The sequence below is a fragment of the Vipera ursinii genome, assembly GCF_947247035.1.
Source record: "Vipera ursinii genome assembly, chromosome: 5".
NCBI lineage: Eukaryota > Metazoa > Chordata > Lepidosauria > Squamata > Viperidae > Vipera > Vipera ursinii.
The window spans coordinates 74,994,582-75,015,691 of record NC_139518.1 but is presented as its reverse complement, the minus strand read 5'-3'; the positions used below and the strand labels follow the sequence as shown (position 1 = coordinate 75,015,691).

At 45.5% G+C, this 21,110-nt stretch overlaps 1 protein-coding gene across 1 annotated transcript in view; it reads right to left on the bottom strand.

Moving 5' to 3' along the window:
* Positions 1 to 13,395, bottom strand: part of RNLS (renalase, FAD dependent amine oxidase) — a 149,452-nt gene extending 136,057 nt beyond the window's left edge. Inside the window, exons 1-3 of the mRNA XM_083365029.1 lie at positions 13,266 to 13,395; positions 12,372 to 12,477; positions 212 to 354 (exon numbers count right to left, since the gene is read on the bottom strand). Coding sequence (XP_083221155.1) covers positions 212 to 354; positions 12,372 to 12,477; positions 13,266 to 13,386 — 370 coding nt within the window. The 5' untranslated portion in view covers positions 13,387 to 13,395. The remainder of the gene's footprint in view (positions 1 to 211; positions 355 to 12,371; positions 12,478 to 13,265) is intronic.
* Between the last annotated feature and the right edge of the window lie 7,715 nt (positions 13,396 to 21,110).

Below are 21,110 nucleotides of genomic sequence, written 5' to 3'. Positions count from 1 at the left end.
ATAAATGCCAAGATGGAAGTTACAACTGTGATCAAAATTCCTCCCTTTTTATTTTAATATGTATTACACATGTACCAAAAAGTAATGGGGTTTTGACCACTCTATTACTGCTTCCATTTTGACTTTTTAACACTGGCCCTGGCAGAAGCCCCCCAAGCATTTCAGTGAATTTTATTATTCAAAAACAGAAAAATCAACATCTGAAGCTCACCTGCCTTATTTAAGTAATGTTTAACAATGGATGAAATTCCTTGGGGTGTTACAAAGTTATCTACTCCTTCCTTCACCACCATTCCTTTTACTGGGACAGTCAATGGCTTCAAGACTCCATGAGACAACAAATCTTCATAAAAGCTAAAAAGAGAGTTAATCTGTTAACTAATTAATCTGTTGACTGCTCTTGTACAGATTTTAGATTATACTACTGGTTTTAACTGGTTGTCTTTTAAAAGATTTAAAAATTTAAGACAGAAATTCATAGTTATAGATCAGGGGTCTCCATAATTGGCAACTTTAAGACTGGTGGACTTCAAATTCATGCTGGTTGGGGAATTCTGGGAGTTGAAGTCCACGTCTTAAAGTTGCCAAGTTTGGGGACCCCTGTTTTAGATCATTGTTCCAACAATCATTAATTACAGCTTGCTTTCAAAATTTGCCCCTTAATTAAATTACCTAAACCAATTTGGACAACATCCTACAAGATGGGAAAAATAGAGAGCAAAAAGATCCTGGCCCCAACCACACCATGAGGCAGAATGAAAAACATATATCAGTTGAAGTTGATTCAGATATCAAATGTTATTCAGATGAATACAAAGGTAAAGTGATCAAGTGAAAGAGAATAAAGAAGAAATTATTACCGTATATACTTGAGTATAAGCCGACTCGAGTATAAGCCGAGACCCCCATTTTCACCCCCCAAAAACTGGAAAAAGTTCGTGACTCGAGTATAAGCCGATCCGCCGTTCTGCAAGCCTCCGCCGCCGGCGGAGGCTGGATCCGCGCTCTGCAAGCCTCTGCCGCCAGCAGAGGCTCGATCCGCCATTTTGCAAGCCTGAATACACAGGAATACCCTGTGTGGCCGCGGCTCTCGGGGAAGCCCTGGCTGTCCGCTTCCTCGCTCCACGCTGCCATTCGGGGCCCACGCGTTCCCTGGGCAAATCGCGGCGCCCAGCAGGCGAGGAAACACGCCCGCTCCAGTCGCCCCCCCCTTCCCTCAGGAGACGCGAAGCAAGTGACTGCCCGGAGCTTACCGAGGACTTGCTTCGGTGCTTCCAGGATCGCGCGCACCTCTCCCAAGCCGCCGCCGTCCGGAGACCTGCCGAAGTTTGGGGAGATTTGGGGAGGTGCGCGCGCACCTCCCCAAACCTCCCCAAACGTCAGTAGGTCTCCGGATCTCCGTGCCCTGCCTGCCTGCTTCTTTCCGCAGCGGAAAGAAGCAGGCAGGCAGGGCACGGAGATCCGGAGACCTGCCGTTTGGGGAGGTTTGGGGAGGTGCCCAAACCTCCCCAAACGTCAGCAGGTCTCCGGATCTCCTCCCCAAACCTCCCCAAACGTCAGCAGGTCTCCGGATCTCCTCCCCAAACCTCCCCAAACGTCGGCAGGTCTCCGGATCTCCGTGCCCTGCCTGCCTGCTTCTTTCCGCAGACCTCCCCAAATGTCAGCAGGTCTCCGGATCTCCTCCCCAAACCTCCCCAAACGTCGGCAGGTCTCCGGATCTCCGTGCCCTGCCTGCCTGCTTCTTTCCGCTGCGGAAAGAAGCAGGCAGGCAGGGCACGGAGATCCGGAGACCTGCTGACGTTTGGGGAGGTTTGGGCACCTCCCCAAATGTCAGCAGGTCTGGATCCGCACCCTGCCGCCGGCAGAGGCTTGCGGAGCGCGGATCCAGCCTCCGCCGGCGGCAGAGGCTTCCGGAGCGTGGATCCAGCCTCTGCCGCCGGCGGAGGTCTAGGGGTAGTGGGGGGGGCTCGCGGACATAGATGGGCTCAAGTGGAAGCCAAGCAGCCCTCCCGAATCTGGGCTTCTGGACGGAGCAGCCGGTGGTGCGTTTCAAAAAGCAGAAAAGTTGGATTTTGAACATTTCAGAGGCCGTGGGTCAAGCAGGCTACGCTTCCCCGGGCGCTGCAACGGTACCCGTTTTCCCCGGCGAGTTTTCCCTACCTGGCCCCTGCAGAATCGCGGCGGCGCCCCTGGAGAAGCCTACCCCGAGGCTGCGGCCGATTTTTCCTTCTCCAGGCCTCTGCCGCCCGTTTCTGTCTGATACACACACACACACGCACGAGGGGGAGAAACAACGCTCTGGGCGGCAGAGGCCTGGAGAAGGAAAAATCAGATTACCCCTTCCACACGTAAAACTTCCAGTTTAATTACAAAGGAAGAAGAGAGAAACTTAGATCAACAGCTCACCTTCCTTTTCCTCTAGGTTGCAAGGGGAAAAATAAAAATCAAAGATCCTTGGAAGTAATGGTTGGAAAAGTTTGCAAGTCTTTGGGAAAGTTCAAGAAGTGAAAGGAATATCCTCCTCTTGAAAGACCAGATAAGGCAGACAGGGAGATGAAGAGTTCAACCGAGTTTCCTCTTTTGTTCAGGCTCCCCGATCAGACAAAGAACTAGCCAGCGGCAGGTTTCTCCCCTTTTCCCTCCCATCTCTATTCCCCCAACCCTTGGGTCCCACAGCAACTCACGAACTCCAGCCGCCCCTTCTCCTTCGAAAGGTCTAGATCCCGAGATAAGATATATACAGAAATATACATAAAGAGAGAGACGGACGCAGGCTATTGGTTTCTCGCCTCATCCCTGGCTTCCAGTTCAAAACTTCCCTCTAAGTGAGCCTCCCAGAAAAACAAATCTTCATGGAGGCGGAGGAGGCAAGGAGAATCCCTCCGATCGTTGTTTCCGGCAAATGCACCTCTTTGTTTGGGTCCCCTTTGACAGGCGCGGAGAACGATCTCCCCTCGCAATTCGGCCGGGTGGGCGCCGGGAGTCCTCTTCCCGTACCCAAGGACGAAAACCGGGGCTTTCAAGAACCCGGGATGGGAGCCGGGGAGTGGAAGGGCTACTACTCAAAGCGCCGCGCTGGGAGGAGGGAGAAAGGGAAAAGGGGGGAGGGGGAGGAAAACGGGAAGCAAGTTTTGGGTGAAGCCTCTTTCACTTTTGGAAGCGCATCCAGGCGAGGAGAACAAAAGCGTCGCCTCGGCCGGGACTCGGCGTGCTGCTTTTCCCGGCTTCTGACATCGCTACCTGTTGTACAGGCAGGGAGGGGGGGAAGCCAGAGCATCCAGCGCATAACAAAGCCTCGGCCTTTTCACCTGTCCTCCTCCTCTTCCTCCTCCTCCTCCTCCTCCTCCTCAGGAGCAGCAAAAGCCACTGGACTCGGTCGCCAAATACCGACCACAATACATTTTGGGGGAGGGGATTGGAAAAGAAAGCAAAGAAGCACCCGGCCGGCCAGGGCGCATCTGCTTTTTCCAGAGGACCCTCTGCGTCTTCCCAAGAGTCGCGCAGAAGCAACAAGTCGCGGCTCCCGACCGCTTGGCAAGCTGCGAAAAAGGACACCCGGGTCCGCGCCTCGAAGTCCCGGTGTACCCTAACTCCTCTCCGAACCTCTGCTGCCCGTTTCTGTCTGACACACACACACAAACGCACGCACGAGGGGGAGAAACAACGCTCTGGGCGGCAGAGGCCTGGAGAAGGAAAAATCGGCCGCAGCCTCGGGGTAGGCTTCTCCGGGGGCGCGGCGGCAATTCTGCAGGGGCCAGGTAGGGAAAACTCGCCGGGGAAAACGGGTGCCGTTGCAGCGCCCGGCGAGTTTAAAAGCAGCGGGTGCAGATGCCTGAACAAAAGAGGAAACTCGGTTGAACTCTTCATCTCCCTGTCTGCCTTATCTGGTCTTTCAAGAGGAGGGTATTCCTTTCACTTCTTGAACTTTCCCAAAGACTTGCAAACTTTTCCAACCATTACTTCCAAGGATCTTTGATTTTTATTTTTCCCCTTGCAACCTAGAGGAAAAGGAAGGTGAGCTGTTGATCTAAGTTTCTCTCTTCTTCCTTTGTAATTAAACTGGAAGTTTTACGTGTGGAAGGGGTAATCTGATTTTTCCTTCTCCAGGCCTCTGCCACCCAGAGCGTTGTTTCTCCCCCTCGTGCGTGTGTGTGTGTGTGTGTATCAGACAGAAACGGGCGGCAGAGGCCTGGAGAAGGAAAAATCGGCCGCAGCCTCGGGGTAGGCTTCTCCAGGGGCGCCGCCGCGATTCTGCAGGGGCCAGGTAGGGAAAACTCGCCGGGGAAAACGGGTGCCGTTGCAGCGCCCGGGGAAGCGTAGCCTGCTTGACCCACGGCCTCTGAAATGTTCAAAATCCAACTTTTCTGCTTTTTGAAACGCACCACCGGCTGCTCCGTCCAGAAGCCCAGATTCGGGAGGGCTGCTTGGCTTCCACTTGAGCCCATCTATGTCCGCGAGCCCCCCCCACTACCCCTAGACCTCAGCCTCGGTCCCCTGTCCGACCCGGAGGAGTATTTTTTTAAAAAAAACTTCCATCGGGATTTGTTCCTGGAGTTTAAATCCTTGCAGTCCGAAGCAAGAGAGAAAGCCGCGACCTCCTCCTGCGGGAGATTCTCTGCCGGCTCCGAAGAGCTCGACCACCAACGCCGGGGCGGCAGAGGCTTGCAGGGCTGGCAGAGGTGGTGGCAGTCCAGCGTTGTTTCTCCCCCTCGTGCTCCCCCTCGTGCGTGTGTGTGTGTGTGTGTGTGTCAGACCCGCAGGAATGGCTAGTAAAGGTGGCGGCAGTCCGGCATTTGCGTTTCTCTGTGTGTCAAGCCCCGTGGGCTCGACACACAGGAAGGGGGGGAATGCCGGAATGCCGCTTCCCTACCAGCCATTCCCGTGGGTCTGACACACACACGCACGCACGAGGGGGAGAAACAACGCTGGACTGCCGCCAGCTCTGCAAGGCTCTGCCGCTCCCTTCTCTCAGCAGCCTGTTCCGAACGAAGGGACAGTTCTTTTTTTTTGTTGACTGGAGTATAAGCCGAAGTGGGGTTTTTCAGCCCGAAAAGTGGGCTGAAAAATTCGGCTTATACTCAAGTATATACGGTACTTATTTCAGGGCTAACTATATCAAATGACCATTATTTAATTCAAATTAAATCATGTTCCATTTTTGTCATGGTCCCATCTCCTTCTGAGGTCTTGATAGCAAAATGGTATGCCATTTTATAAGCAGTCTACAGAAATTACAGCCTGGGAACCACTAAACAAATGCATTAAATCAGTAACTAGACAGCAGATTATCTGTGTTACAAAAGTGAAGATTGGGTTCTTTTTTTTAAGAACAATTTTATGAGTGACCCATAATTACACCCAAGATGAAATGTTCTTCTCTGCACAAATAAAACAAGCCTTAAGATTAACTGGAATAATATTTTTATGGCATTACTTTCAACCAGTTTTAAGATCTGATATACTAGATTCTTGGTACCAAAGATGGAATGAAACATTGAAAAAATATGAAAGATATTCATTTAAACCTCAGAAGCCAAAAGGTCCACAAAAGTCTGTGGTACAGCTGTAGAAGACATATAGTGAATGAGTCCTGGTGAGTTGCAGTGGTCACTGTTTGCTATTTTCAAACAGAACAAACATTATATATAATTATTATATAACTAAGCAAGGAGAGAAGCAACCTACAACTAAGGAGAATTTTCTTGACAGTTAGAACAATTAATCAGTGGAATGACTTGCCTCCAGAAGTTGTGGTGCTCAAACACTGGAGGTTTTTTAAAAGAAGATTGGACAACCATTTGTCTGAAATGGTATAGGATTTCCTACCTGAGCAGGGGGTTGGACTAGAACACCTCCAAGGTCCTTTCCAACTCTGTTATTCTTTTATATCCTCTGCTGAAGTTATCCTCTTGAAATATTTGTATAACCCTACTAGGCAATTACACTTACATGGGCTTAGATAAGTATCTCCTGGCTCCTGCACCCAGAAATCCTCAATTTCAAATCAGGTAATGCAGGGTTTTCATTTAGATTGTTTAGTGATCAGCACACAGGGCTCAATATGAAAGGGGAATTTCACTTTTTCCTTTCTCACAGCACTACAAAGACCCCAATCTAAAATGGCTGACATTTGGTTCCAAAAATGCACACAGCAGCATGTTTTCCAATACACTATTTAATTAGTTTCCTGTTTTAGTTTTCATCTACAGAAATAATTTAATTTGCAAACAACATTACTTCTTCCATTGGAGTTTTATATCTGGAGACCCCAATGTAGTGACTTTCTCTAAAAGCAACTCTTCACTGTGTTTGCTCAAGGGTCATGGTAAAGTTATAGTAGAAAAGAATTTGGCCTTTATCCTCTGTCCTCAGTATGTTTCTAGAAGCATTAGTTTAGTTATTAGTTTAAAAAAGGAATCTCCAAACTTGGCAACTTTACAGACTTCAACTCTCAGGATTCCTCACCCAACATGACTGGCTGAGGAATTCTTGGAGTTAAGTCCACAAGTGTTAAAGTTGCCACATTTGGATGCCCTGGTTTAGAATACTAAAGAAAATAAGTTCTGGAAGTTCTAGAATAATTTTAACTGGTTTTGTTTTAAATTAATGGATTATGTTTATAGCAATGTGTGAATCCAGCCAACTGTGGCTTATTTGGCAAACTATGGTCTAGCAAATCAGCCTAGACGTAACCAATATTCAAGACTTTGGAGAAGCTGTAAGGACTCCAAAGTCTTCCACAGAGAGCAGTTTCACCAACACTTGCCTTGGCTATGGGCAACTGGTTAAAGTTTATAAGCCACCACTTTAACTTTCCCATAATGCCTGAAGTAAATAATATTTTATGGGAAATGTAAAATAAGTACTACACGTAATCCTCAACTTGCAACCAGTGACTATTCAAATTTACACTGAAAAATGCAAGGACAGTGAGGACTTGCACAAAGTATGTTCCATCTTGCCAACATATTAGGGATATGGTATACATATTGTGTCCTTTAATTATGGTTTTCTGAATAAACTATTTCTGGATGGATTCACATGACTAAATGCAACCTAAATGTGCAATGTCTGAACCCACCATATTTATGGATGTTAAATGCGTTTACGTTTACTCATCAGAAAAATATATATATGATGATCTACTATTGTGCTTGTTACAGAGCTACAGGTTGATCAGAAATCAGCAGATAAGCTGTTTTCATAGTCTGGAGAGAACCACTGACACCAGGTAATGGACAATTTGGTCTTTATTATGGAGGATCCACAACAATCGGGACCGAAATTGTTGGAAGAATTAGATAAATATGGAGAAGCCTCTGGGCTGAAAATAAACAAGGGTAAAACTAAAATGATTGTTAAAAATATGACGAATAAACAGAAAGAACACTTGGCTAGGATTATTTATTTATTTATTTATTTATTTTTATTACATTTATATACCGCCCTTTCCCGAAGGACTCAGGGCGGTTTACAGGGTGATTAAAAAACCAAGATACAAAAGTTAAAAACAAATTTTAAAAAAATTATATTTGTCCCTGCATAAATAAAGCCCCAGTTAAAATAAGATTAATCCTCAGCCTGGGCCAGAGAGCTCGAAGAGCCAGGTCTTCAGGCCCCGGCGGAATGAACGGAGGTCGGGGGCAGTCCTCAGCTCCACTGGCAGCTGGTTCCAAAGGGCAGGCGCCCCCACTGAGAAGGCCCTATCCCTGGGTGTTACCCGCCGGCAATCTCTTACCAGTGGCACCCTGAGAAGACCCTCCCTGTGGGAGCGCACTGGACGAAGGGAACTTGATGCCGGCAGCAGGTGTTTCCTCAGATATCCCGGACCCAAGCCATTTAGGGCTTTATAGGTGATAACCAGCACCTTGAATCTCACCCGGAGGGAAACCGGAAGCCAGTGCAGCTCGCGGAGTAGAGGTGTTACATGGGAGTATCGGGAAACCCCCATCACAACTCGCGCGGCCGCATTCTGCACCAGCTGAAGCCTCCGAGTGGTCCTCAAGGGCAGCCCCATGTAGAGAGTGTTGCAGTAGTCTAAATGGGAAGTCACGAGCGCATAAGTGACTGTGCATAGGGCATCTCGGTCCAGATAGGGTCGCAACTGGCGCACCAGGCGAACCTGGGCAAAAGCCCCCCTGGTCACGGCTCCTATATGGTCTTCAAAATTGAGTCGTGAATCCAGGAGGACGCCCAAGTTGCGAGCCCTATCAACGGGGGGTAACAAATAGTTAAGAAGATAAAATATCTAGGAATTACTATTACGGCCAGATGCACTTCAATCAAAGAAGACAATTATGATAAAATAGTGAAACAAATAAAAGAAGACCTGGAAAGATGGGGAAACATGAGCCTTTTATTGTTAGGGAGAATTGCTGTCATAAAAATGAATGTATTGCCTAAAATCCTATTCCTCTTCCAAAATATTACTATACAACTTGATCAAAAAATGTTTGGGAACCTGAACAAATTGACATTAAATTTTATATGGCAAGGATTAAAATGAAACATCTGCAGGATGTTAAAGAAAATGGGGGTTTTGGACTACCAGACTGGGAAACATATTATCATGCAGCAGCGTTAACCTGGATTAGAGAATGGATAATTTTAAAGAATAAAAGATTATTAACTCTAGAAGGCCATGATCTACAATTAGGCTGGCACGCATTCCTATGGGATGAGAAGGAAGGGCTATATCAACATTTTCAAAACCATCAGATTAGACAAGAGCTACTTAAAATTTGGAATAAAATTAGAAAACAAAATTACATTAAAGTACCAGTCTGGTTGTCCACCCTTGAAGCGATAGTCTACCCAAATTTGTTTAATTTGGAAAACAGTACTACATACAAGGATATTATGAATGAAATGGGAGAATTGAAATCTAGACAGGATCTAGAACAACAAGGGATAAAATTGGAATGGTACCTACAGATACAAACACGATATGGGAAAGATAAGAAAGAGCGGGGGATAAATATTCAAGAAATTGCATTGGATAAAATTTTATTGGGTCCAGATTAGAAACAAATAAGGAAACTGTATAGTTTGCTATTGGGGTACAAAATGTTTGAGAAACAAGTTAAAGAACCAATGGTGATATGGTCTAAAAATTTGGGACATGGCATAGATTTTGATATTTGGCAAACTCTTTGGGATAGAAATAAAAAGATAACGCTGGCCTCAGCTTATAAAGAAAATTTATATAAAATGTTTTACCAGTGGCATCTTCCCCCAGCACAATTAGCCAAAATATACAAGGCAATATCCCCTAGCTGTTGGAAGTGTTCCAAAGAATTAGGTACTTATTTTCATGTTTGGTGGTCCTGTAATAAGACGCAAAAGTATTGGCAAAGGGTTCGTATATGGTTAGAAGAAATATCAGGACGGAGTGTAGATTATAGACCAGAATTTTTCCTACTAGGCATAACAACAGAGAAGCATACCAAAGAAAAGTTATACATAACGATACACATCATCACAGCAGTGAGAATGACGTTCACCCAGAAATGGAAAAACAGTGAAATACCGACGAGAGTGAAGTGATAAATAAAATTTGGGCGTTTGCAGAAATGGACAAGTTAACTTTGGAAATTAAAAATAAAGATCAGTCAGATTACTACAAAATTTGGAATAAGTTTTACTCATGGTGGGAACAGAAAGGAAGGTCACAACAAAAACACACAGGATGCTGATTTCACATATTATTAGAATAAGGTGGTTAGGACGCTGAGCCTGTCGATCAGATGGTCGGCAGTTTGGCGGGTTGAATCCCGAATGCCGCGTAACAGACTGAGCGCCTGTTACTTGTCCCAGCTTCTACCAACCTAGCAGTTCGAAAGCACGTAAAAATGCAAGTAGAAAAATAGGGACCACTATGGTGGGAAGGTAACAGCGTTCCGTGTTCACATGACCACGGAGACGTCCTCGGACAAGCGCTGGCTCTTCGACTTTGAAGCGGAGATGAGCACCGGCACCTAGAGTTGGAAATGACTAGCACGTATGTGTGGGGGAACCTTTACCTTTTTAAGATTGAATATTCTATAAATGTATATAAATGATATGTACATAAAATGTATATATGTATATAAAGCTGCAGTCAGATTCTAATTCAGTGATGGCAAACTTTTTAAAGACCGAGTGCCCAAACCGCAACCCAAAACCCATTTATTTATCGGAAAGTGCCAGGGCCGCATCAGCATTGTGGTGCCCTCAGGGGGGGCAGGGAGGCGCCTCTGAGTGCCACCTCTGGCACGCAAAACCAGGGGACACAAAAATGGGCCACTGTGCTGCAAGGCACAAAAACGGCTGCCGCAGCAATGCAACTTACAAATACAAGACGCTGCACCATGGAACAACGGGGCAGGGCTAGTATCACGCAGGCACTAACCCCACCCCATTTGCAGTGCGTGCGTGCTCGTGGCCCCATGCGCGCATGCATGCATGTAAAATGCTTCCCCCTCCCTTTTCTTCCAGTCCACCAATCGACAATAGTTGGTGACCTCTACTTGAGCTTCGCCTCCTTTATGCTGGGTGCAGCTCCTGCTCCAGGCAGTGGTGGTGGCCTGAAGGACCTACTGCTGGCGGCAGTGGCGCGCGTGCCAACAGAGAGGGCTTTGAGTGCCACCTCTGGCATGTGTGCCATAGGTTCGCCACCACTGTTCTAATCAATTAGTTACCTCTTTTTAGCCCTTTTAAGGGGATTTGAATTTGAATTTTATTGAATTTATATACCGCCCTTTCCCATAGGACTCAGGGCGGTTTACAAGGTGATTAAAAACATCAATACAAAAGTTAAAAAACAATTTTAAAAAATTAAATTCAATCCCTGAAAAAATATAAAAACCCCAATTAAAACTCTCAGCCTGGGCCGGAAAGCTCGAAAAGCCAGGTCTTCAGGTCCCGGCAAAATGACCAAAGGTCGGGGGCAGTCCTAAGCTCCACGGGCAGCTGGTTCCAAAGGGCAGGCGCACCCACAGAGAAGGCCCTCCCCCTGGGTGTTACCCGCCGGCAGTCTTTTACCGGCGGCACCCTGAGAAGGCCCTCCCTGTGGGAGCGCAGAGGACGAAGGGAACTTGATGCCAGCAGCAGGTGATCCCTTGTGGTGTGGGGGAAAAAAGTAGCTCAGGAAGACATCACTTGTTCAAGCAGTTTCCTGGATTGGGGGGGGAAGAGAAATGGACAATGCCTGACTGACTAATGTAATGGTGAACACATGACGGGGGAGGGAGACACAGACTGCTAAGGTCATAAATGTGGACATTGGTCATAACGTTACTTTTCCATCACTGTCATGAATAAGAACTGTTGATGTCTGAGGCAAAATGAGGACTACTTAATAGGCGATGTTGCAAACCTAACACAGCTCTTTATTCGAAGCAAAATTTTATTAGTTTTTATCCCACCTTTATTATTTATATAAATAACTCAAGGCTGCAGACATATGCCTCCTTAAGTAACACTAGCTGCCTGCAATTAGTGCAGGTTCCCACCAGGCTCAAGGTTGACTCAGCCTTCCATCCTTCCGAGGGAGGTAAAATGAGGACCCAGATTGTTGGGGGCAATAAGCTGACTTTGTAATAATGCTGATTGGGGGGGTGTGAAAGCCCTAATAAACAGGCATATACACAGAATGAAGGCTATTGCTGAGCACATTGATTTGTGCTTAGATTGTAAGCCGTCCTGAGTCTTCGGAGAAGGGCGGGATATAAATGGGATTAAATAAATAAATAAATATCCAACGCACCTTCCTCCTTCTATTAAATATTAGGTTTGACGGCCTCTATCCAAATGAAACCAACAACTTCTACCTGAAAGCATTTTATAGGTGCATTTGTACATCAGAATGAATTTGCGACATCTTCACCGTGTCCTCATTCATATAACCATGAATGAAACCAAGTCCATGCAGAGTTATCATTCTTAACAGCGGACATTTGATGAAAAAAAATTATTTGAGTGGCAACTAAAAAAGGCTGATTATGTACCATCAGGTCTTAAGTTAAACCCAAGTCCTGCTGCCTCCGAGGACAGGTCCATGTATTTTTCTTGTCAACAAGAATGATGGACGTAATCTGCCATCCCCATTGCTTTCTTCTCCTGTTTCCCTCCATTTTTCAGCCTGGGCTACATTCCTGGGATTTCCTAGTGGTCTCCCATCCACAGCGCATCCCTGCTCATCTTTTGTCAAAATCAGCTCAGGGCTGCCCTCAAAATTGCTCAATAGCAATTTGCACATCATTCCAACCCCTGATGATCCCAAGTACGAACTACCACTTGTTGCTACGACGGCCTCGACCTCCCTTTACCGACACGTCTTCCAAGCCAAAGAGCTCCCGTTTAATCCTGTGCCTTTTTCCCCTTTCGCTCACCTCTGATGCGCCTTCGCATTGCCGGGCGTTCGCGTGATATATTGGGCGCCCAGATCAGCCGTGCATTTCGGGTCGTGAGGGTTTCGGCTCGTCGACATTCTTCCCCCTGGAAAGTCACGTGCGTGGAGACAGAAAGCCGTTTAGCGCGCGCGCCGCCCGCGAGTGCCCAATCAGCTTCTCCGGAGGGGCAAATCTCAGCCTAGTAACAGGGAAACACCCCCTCCCTCGCACTCCACCAATCCTTGCCGAGCACGGGTTGCCCGGCCGCTGAGTAAGCTTCGGGGGGGGGGGCAACGACGCCGGCTGCAAATCTAAGGCAGGAATCTCACCGAGGTTCGCAATTTGCAGGGAAGCGTTACTTCGCGTTTAAGCACGCGCCGAGTTGCTGCTGTGAGCACCTGAGCGTTTTACGTTCTTTGCTATTGGAAATCCGTTAGCCTCTTTATTTGAATCCGACCGAAGCGTCTCGGCTGCTTTGCCTAGAGGGCACGGGTAGGCAACCTCGGCTCTTTTATGACTCATGGACTTCAACTCCCAGAATTCCTGAGCCAGCTTGGCTGGCTCAGGAATTCTGGGAGTTGAAGTCCATGTGTCATAAAGGAGCCGAGGTTGCCTACCCCTGGCCTAGGGTGCTTTGCCCGGGAAAGCTTTTGCTTTCCCGGGCAAAGGGAAATGAGTTTCATTAAAAAAAGATTGGCTGACTATTGAGCGCGAGCAATCCTGAAAAGGGGAGTCCTATCGATGGCCGTACAATTCACTCGGGGGCCAGATGAATTGCTGGCAAAACGGGGAAGCATGGCTTGTTTTATATCTTAACCTTCCCGGATTCCCGCAATTGGGCCCGCCTGCCCTTTTCAACACGTAAGATCTGCGGCTTGAAGGCGCCCCACTCACCTGCGCCCCGCGCCTTCTCCCAGACCACGACGCGCAGGAGGCGCTGAGGAAACTCGGCGCGCAAAAGCGCAGCGCACAGGCCACCGGTCAGCCCGGCGCCTACGATCAGAATCCGCGCCATGGCCGGACCCGTCTGACAAAGGAGGCGGGCCGGGCCGGCTCGCCAGATCCTCCTCCCTTTTCCTGGAGTTTCTTTTGCAACCCAGAAGCCGGGCAGAGGGAGTTGACTCCCCGCCCCTTTTCCCGTGTCAAGCAGCCGCCGCCGCCGATCTTGTTCGCCGCGCCACGAGAGCAGCTTTTGCGCCGCGGTTGCCTCAGCCGAGTCCCGAACGCGCGGTGGGATATATTGGGGGGGTTAGCCGTCAGAAGTCTTGATTTAGTAATCAGAGGTCTTCAAACTCGGCCCTTTTATGACTCATGGACTTCACCCCGCTTGGGGTGTGTGTGTGAGAGGGAGCCCTAATAAGCAGGCAGATACATAGAATGAAGGGTACTGCTAAGCTTGTAAGCCGCCCTGAGTCTTCGGAGAAGGGCGGGATATAAATGGAATTACCTTATTAAACTCCAATTCAGATAGGAGAAATCCCATATGACCCATGGGGTTATTAGGGAATAAATAAATAAATAAATAAAATAAAATAAACTCCCAGAATTTCTCAGCCAGGCATGCTGGCTGAGGAATTCTGGGAGTTGAAGTCCATGAGTCATAAAAGGGCCGAGTTTGAAGACCCTGTTCAATCCCTCAAGAAAGGACGAAATCTACTGGGGGGAAAAAAACAAAAAAAAACCCAAAACCGGAGGGGTCAACTTGTCCTTGAAAAGGGATTTCTCCCCCCCCCCCCCCCGCTTTGCAAACCCTTCCGAGCTAAGCAACCTTGGACGGCCCCGTTCTCAAACGTTTTAGTTCTGGAACCTGGAAATCTACAGGAGGATTGAAATGGTGACAGTCGTGATCTCCGCACCCCCACCCGAGCGGTGCGTTTCTCAGTGGATTTTCATGCGGGGTGAGACTTCGATGGGTCTGACCCTTCGGAGTTAGCATTGCCTCCACCCATCTTTGAGCGGGCGGTGAACGATATGAACGCGAGATTGCTGTCCAGGGGTTCGGGTTAGACATGTCAAACACAAGGCCCGGGGGCCGGATCTGGCCCATGAAGTGGTTTCATGTGAAGCCATCCTGAAAACAGTGACGGAACGGCCCCCACTGCCCTGGCCCAGAGACCCTCCTTCTGCCAGAGACCCTCAGATCTGTCCCACTCCTGCCCAGGCCCCCATAGGCACCCTTGATGCGAACGATGTAGAGCTGGCCATGCCCACCCAGTAGGCCATATGCACTCTAGCCATGCCCACCCAGTAGGCCATATGCACTCTAGCCACGCCCACCCAGTAGGCCACGCCTACCCTGGCCATACCCACCCGGCCCCCTGAGGGCAGCCGCAATGCTGATGCGGCCCTCAGTGAAATTGAGTTTGACACCCCTGGGTTAGAAGATCTCTGAGATCCCTTCCAGTACTGTGAGATTCCATGTTCCAGGTCTACTTTTGGCGCTGAAGCAGAAATTCGTAGCCTTCCATCCAGGCGCCTCGACTCTACCCCGACTACAGGGTCTGACCTGAACTGTCAGTTTGGTGTTTGTGTATCTCTGTCTGTGTCATCGTGTCTGTGTCTGTGTCTGTCTGTCTGTCTACCTTGGATGCGGCCGCCCGCAGGGGAACGGGAAGCAAACGAAGCCATCTGCCTTGTGGTATCTCGCAAAGGATGCAATTTCTGTACAGGTGCTTTGCTTCCGGCACAGATTGCAACATTTGTGGCAGTTGCTTCATACTCTCGTTATTGGAAGTGTGATAATTCGCACTGCCTCTTCACCGCCTCAAAATCCCTCAATCGCCCTCTGTACCAAAGGTGCTTTTCCAAGAGGCAACTGGACTTTCTTGTTTTTCTTTCAAGATGTTTTGCTTTTCGCCCAAGAAGCTTCTTCGGTTCTGAACTGAACTTCAGAAGTGAAGAAGCTTCTTGGATGAGAAGCGAAATGTCTTCAAGGAAAAACAAAGTTCAGGTGCCTTTTGAAAATGCACCTTTGGGGCTACCATGTCCTGGATGACTGGAAATCTGCATAGACGCTTTGCTCCTGTATTCTTTTCATTTTCATTTTTATTTAATGGTTAAAAAATGGTTAAATGGTGGAAAAGCATATTAAGGAACTTTGCAAGTCACTCTAAAGACAATGTAATTATAACTAAGAATAAAAAATGTACAAATGGATTTATTTGAAATAAAATAAATGAACGGAGTGCTGTTATTGTAAATATTGCTTTAACACTGTGTTTTATGTTTTACATGTAAAGTAAAACTGATGGTTGAAGATATTTCATTAATTTTATTAGGCATATGAATTTAATTTTAATGAGTGTTTTTGTAATATTTTGTTAATTATATTAAATAGATACAAGTGCATATTTTTATGGTTGCAGCTTTGCAATAATTTCATTATGTGTGTCTCTTAGTAAAATAACCAGTGTTTCATTTTTTTAAAAAGTGAAAAGACTTAGTGCCCCTTGTCTCTCCAATGTAACGAGATACTTAAAAAATTATCTTATAGGATGAGGACAGGGTTAGTCTATGGTGGCAGAAAGTTTTTGTCTCATAGTTTTCTCTGTATAGAGAATTGAATGAAATAGGAATAAAAGCTTATTATATCCTACAGTGACCTTCTCCCCTGAAACATATGATTTCCTATGGGATTTACTGGTGGAATCAGTTGAAGGAGGTTTAAAAAGAGGTGTAGTGTTAGACTTTCATCTGACAAATTGGCTAAAGATAAGATTATAGATATATAGCTTGTTTGGTTCTTATTAAAATACAAATCCTTTATATATGTACCTTGGAGTAAACTCCATGGAGCACGTGTAAGATTTCTCTCAACTGAATAAAATCTACTACCAGTACTTAGTTTTCAAATATAAAAAGACCTTCAAAGGAAATATTTATTATGATCATAAAATAGCATATAAAAAGTTCTTAATTATGTTTATATGCTAGCTACTAATATTAATAATCCAATCCTTGTTAAAGTGACAATACTATTATCTTCACTCACAGTGTAAAATAAGTTGAGGTGGTAGCCTGGGGTCACACAATATATCTGATGCACTGTGTCCTGTTTCTGATGCAAACTTTTTACATCAGAAAAAGAGGTGAGAAACCTTTGGGTGGGGTTAATGGAGGAGTACATGTAATTGCATTTAATAATAGAGAATGTATTATGTTACAGATTTCAAAGTCTCAAAATGCTCAGGGTCAGCATAATTTTACATTGGCTTGTAATAATAGTAAAATTCTCACTTGCTTCATATAAGGCAATTTAGTTGTGGGTGAAAATAATAACACTCATGTGTATATGAGAAATAACCACTAGAGGGAGGCATTGTTCTTCCTAATAGAGCAGACATGACATACACTGCTGCAATAGACCCACATCCAGCAGTGGAGCCCTCTTGGAGATGGAAAGGGACTGTCCATGTTTTAAATTACAGTACAGATTTCATATTCTCAGGCATCTCAGCCTTTAGACTGATAGCGGTGGATCTGGAAGCTCAAAATGGAAGGCAAAGTTTGCCTTTCCCAATTTTTCTGTGGTGACAACATTTCTCTGATTCATCCCATTTTAGATTAATAATTGCAAGAGTAACATCCTTGTTAGTTGATAGCTGCCTGATTGAGTCTCATTTACTTGTTTCTGGCCTCCCAGATCTTGCCATGCCAAAATGAAAAAATCTGTATCAAAGTTGCTCTCAACCTGCTAACCCAGAACCGAAGATGAATCAATATGAGGATGTTAAGGGGGATTTGTTTACGCTTCCTTTGTCTTTCTGGTTACCAGGTTTTTGGTGTTTTGTAGTCTCCTGAATTTTCCAGAATTTCTTCAGCCTTCAGGACAGTTATAAAAGGCGAAAAAGAAGAATTAGGGAACAATCATTTGCTTGGGGAAAATAGCTCAACTCCAAAGTGACGATGATGCAGGTCATTGCTTCCAAAGTGGCATTTGGTCATCATGCAGATATGCATGTACACTGGATATGTACAAATAGTATCTAACTTCTTATTCACTTACCCGCTTGGATTGAATATTTAATTGAATAGAACTGGAGGAGATGTTAATGCAATTTTTGAAGAATGTTTCCTTTTGATGTTATTTATGGTAATCAGAAGGGATGCGGTGGCTCAGTGGGTTAGGACGCTGAGCTTGTCGATCTGAAGGTCGGCAGTTTGGCAGGTCGAATCCGAAGTGCCGTGTAGCAGAGTGAGCGCCTGTTACTCGTACCAGCTTCTGCCAACCTAGCAGTTCGAAAGCACGTAAAAATGCAAGTAGAAAAATAGGGACCACTGCGGTGGGAAGGTAACAGCGTTCCGTGTGCCTTTGGCGTCTAGTCATGCCGGCCACATGACCACGGAGACATCCTCGGACAAGCGCTGGCTCTTCGGCTTTGAAGAGTCGGAAACGACTAGCACACATGTGCAGGGGAACCTTTACCTTTACCTATGGTAATCAGAAGTTTGGATTTACATTGGTCACGAGCTCATGTCACTTACAGCAGGAAGTTCTGTTGATATTACATGGATAATTAATACCCCACACTTTTTGCCTCAAAAGGTGCACAAAATGGATTTGTAATTAGAGATGCTTGAAAAGTTCAGTTACAAAAAAGAAATAAACATACAAGTGAGCTGCCAAGACCAGGGGTCCCCAGCTGTGGGCCACGGGCGGTTGTGGCCCCACTCCCGTGAGCGTCATCAAGGGTGATTCAGTTCCACTCACATGGGCCTCGTTGCGGGTGCTTGCAGTCCCACTCGCGCAGACCTCATGGGCGTTTGTGGCCCCACTCAGGTGAGCGTTACCAAAGTCAGTTGCAGCCCCACTTGTGCGAGTGTCGCTGCAAACATCGCGGGTGCTCAGGCGCACATGCACCTGGCCCTCCCACAAAATCTTCCCCTCTTTCCCCACTCACCCCCGCTCCAGGCTGCCAACCCAGAAAGGTTGGTGAACTCTGGTCTAGATTAATATGCAGATTGGAATGCCTTTAAAGTGGGGTTTTACTCTCCCTCTCCCTTACAGTGCACCTTTTTTTTTAAAAAAAAAAGCTTATTTAAAAACACCCAGCCATAAATTCTAAGAAAAAGTATTTGGAAATATAACCTGCAATGTACAATTTATTACAGAAAATGAATAATTGTTTGTATAATAAGTGTGGATTAGAATTTACATCCCTACTGTTTTGAAATGCTCAAATAGCCTTAAATATTTAAGACTTAAGCTCCATATCCATTTACTTTGAAATAAACTCCATTTAATTCAATGGGTCTTATTTTTGGATTTATGTACAGAGACTAATGTTTTTAATTGCATTCTTTTACATCTGCATATCCTTAAATTTCACAGTAGTGTAAATCAATACAAATGCCTGTACTTTATAACCAAACCAATCTTAATATTACAGATACAAGAGAATTTGGAAAAAAAACCACTAACCTTAATGAACTAAGTTCACTCCTTTCATTACTTCCCTCTTATATTATTTTAAAACTAAGGTTTTCATCTATGGCTGATTTTTTTTACTGATATACAGAACTTATTATTTTGATGCTAGTATAAATAAACTGATTTGGACTTTTCCAGCCTAGCTTGGAAAAATATTTCAATTTTCAAATAAATATATTAATAAATGCTACTATAGAGTTTGTGTTGACTTTAAAAAGTCCTTATCTTTTTGTAACTATTATGTAATACAAGCTCATATTTGTAGCTCTTACTTTGATTACTGTCAGTAATCAGTTTGACTCTTATGTTCATTGTCCTGGATGAAGAAGTGGGGAGCAATTTTGGACTATCTAGATAAATTTGCCCCTTCATGGATTACTGCCTTGTCGTGGCGAAGGGGCTTGCATAATTCAATGAAGCTACGAGCTATGCTGTGCAGGACCACCCAAGACGAACAGGTCATAGCAGAGAGTTCTGACAAAACGTGATCCACTGGAGAAGGAAATGGCAACCCACTCCAGTATCTTTGCCATGAAAATCCCATGGATAGTACGAAAAGGAAAAAAGATACGACGCTGGAAGATGAGCCCCTCAAGTCGGAAGGCATCCAATATGCTACTGGGGAAGAGCAGAGGGCTAGTACTAGTAGTGCCAGAAAGAATGAAGCGACTGGGCCAAAGCTGAAAGGACACTCAGCTGTGGATGTATCTGGTGGTGAAAGGAAAGTCCGATGCTGTAAAGATTTTTTTTCCATAGGACCCTGGAATGTAAGATCCATGAATCAAGGAAAGCTGGATGTGGTCAAACGAGATGACAAGACTGAACATCGACATCTTAGGTATCAGCGAACTAAAATGGACAGGAATGGGTGAATTTAATTCAGATGACCATCAGGTATGCTACTGCGGACAAGAATCCCTCAGAAGAAATGGAGTAGCCTTCATAAACAATAAAAGAGTAAGAAAAGTAATACTGGGATACAATCCCAAAAATGACAGAATGATCTCAGTTCGAATCCAAGGCAAACCATTCAATATCACAGTGGTCCAAGTCTATGCCCCAACCACTGGTGCTGAAGAGGATGAAATTGACCAGTTCTGTGAAGCCCTACAGCCTCTTATAGACCTAACACCAAAAAATGATGTCCTTATGATCATGGGGGATTGGAATGCTTAAGTAGGAAGCCAAAAGATAACCGGAATATCAGGCAAGTTTGGCCATGCAGTGCAAAATGAAGCAGGGCACAGGCTAATAGAATTTTGTCAAGAGAATACAATGGTCATAGCAAACACTTGTTTCCAACAACCCAAGAGATGGCTTTACACATGGGTATCACCAGACGGTCAACACAAAAATCAGATTGACTATGTGCTCTGCACATAGCTCTATACAGTCAGTAAAAACAAGACTAGAGCTGACTGTAGCTCAGACCATGAGCTTCTCATTGCAAAATTTAGGCTTAAACTGAAGAAAATAGGGAAAAGCAGTAGGCCACTCAGGTATGAACTAAATCATATCCCTGATGATATACAGAAGAGGTGACAAATAGATTTAAGAAATTAGATCTGATAGAGTGCCTGAAGAACTATGGACGGAGGTTCGCAACATTGTATAAGAAGTAGCAACTAAAACCATCCCAAAGAAAAAGAAATGCAAGAAAGCAAAATGGCTGTCTGAGGAAGCTTTGCAAATAGGTGAGGACAGGAGAGAAGTGAAAGGCAAGGGAGAAAAAGAAAGATACACCCAACTGAATGCAGAATTCCAGAGAATAGCTAGAAGAGATAAGAATGCCTTCTTAAATGAACAGTGCAAAGAAATAGAAGAAAACAATAGAATAGGGAGGACTAGAGATCTCTTCAAGAAAATTGGAGAGATAAAAGGAATGTTTCATGCAAAAGTGGGCATGATAAAGGACCAAAATGGGAGGGACCATCCTAGAATGTGAAGTGAAATGGGCCTTAGGAAAGCTGAGCAACAACAAAGCACGTGGTGGTGACAGTATTCCAGCTGAGCTATTCAAAATCTTAAAAGATGATGCAGTAAAAGTGCTACACTCAATTTGCCAGCAAATTTGGAAAACTCAACAGTGGCCACAGGATTGGAAAAGATCAGTTTACATTCCAATTCCAAAGAAAGGCAGTGCCAAAGAATGTTTAAACTATCGCACCATTGCACTCATTTCACATGCTAGTAAAGTTATGCTTAATATCCTACAAGCTAGACTCCCAGCAGTATGTGGATCGAGAACTACCAGAAGTACAGGCAGGATTCCAAAGAGGCAGAGGAACTAGAGATCAAATTGCCAACAT